The sequence below is a fragment of the Coenobita brevimanus genome, chromosome 96 (genome assembly GCF_032717465.1).
Source record: "Coenobita brevimanus isolate Jiangsu-jjx chromosome 96, ASM3271746v2, whole genome shotgun sequence".
Taxonomy (NCBI): Eukaryota; Metazoa; Arthropoda; class Malacostraca; order Decapoda; family Coenobitidae; genus Coenobita; species Coenobita brevimanus.
The window spans coordinates 26,422,270-26,423,324 of record NC_137049.1 but is presented as its reverse complement, the minus strand read 5'-3'; the positions used below and the strand labels follow the sequence as shown (position 1 = coordinate 26,423,324).

General features: G+C 40.9%; 1 protein-coding gene across 1 annotated transcript in view; it reads left to right on the top strand.

Moving 5' to 3' along the window:
• Nucleotides 1-474: 474 nt before the first annotated feature.
• LOC145413515 (uncharacterized) overlaps nucleotides 475-1,055 on the top strand; it is a 3,553-nt gene continuing 2,972 nt past the window's right edge. The window contains exon 1 of the mRNA XM_080283211.1: nucleotides 475-655. Within this exon, the coding sequence (XP_080139337.1) occupies nucleotides 586-655 (70 nt within the window). The 5' untranslated portion in view covers nucleotides 475-585. The remainder of the gene's footprint in view (nucleotides 656-1,055) is intronic.

Below are 1,055 nucleotides of genomic sequence, written 5' to 3'. Positions count from 1 at the left end.
CTGCTGGGCCACAAGGAACTGACTGGTTACGTAGAAAAATGAAACCTTGAAACTGAGATTATCATAAAGGAAATTACATTAAGTTAAGAAGGTTCTAGCATACAAGAGGTTCCGCTTCTGGACGTAATCCTAAAGAAAACTTCGCAAAATAATCTTCACTTGTAGTGTATTCTGGAGCACATTTTTTCAGGCATCCCCAGACTAGTATATTAAGCTAAGAATGAGTCATGGGGGGCTGGGAGTGGTGATACTGGTATCATTTGTTTTAGTAATCAGAACAAATTTAGGATTCCATTTCAACTAATGACTTACAACTGTCTTTTTTTCCAGATAGAAGTGAGCCATCTGATCATAACCATGTTAGAGGAGTTTCTCGTCAGTGGTTAATATTCTGAACAGTTGATTACAGAATTATGTATACTGTACCTGAAAACTCAAAAATTCTGTTATCTCACAGGCAGTGAAAAAGAAACTGAGAGACAGATTCTAAAAAGGATGTGTGCATGTGTGTCATACCATTAGTGCTAAAAACCGAACTGAGAGACAGAGGTACACATACGCATTTCTGTGCAAGCTAGTCACAAAATGGCTGACATGATCCGGATCGTAAGACCTGTGTTGATACTGCTGCTGGTTTTAGGTGTTGGCAGGGCAGGTAAGAGAAGAGTGTGTTTTATATTCAGTACCTTCAATACGATGTTTTCTGGTATTTTATTCTCACCACCTTGAGACGACTTAGTTCAGTTTAGGTGTGACCTCTGATGGATGAAGGGCTATTACAGGCTATATCTAACCCCCTCCATCTGGAAAATTATCTCCTAAGCAAGCGCACACGCGAGTGCTCACATTAAGCTATTTCCTGTGCCTTCCTTCCATCAGTCTTTTGAAACTTTCCGAAAAGCTTTCCAAATGTCTAGATATACTGAGAGAGAGAGAGAGAGAGAGAGAGAGAGAGAGAGAGAGAGGGGTGGGGGTGATTTCAAATACTGCTGCCTTTGTGACGTCAACAAGCCCTTAGAGTACAGTAAGAACGGTGGGTGTGTTGTCTTAGGACC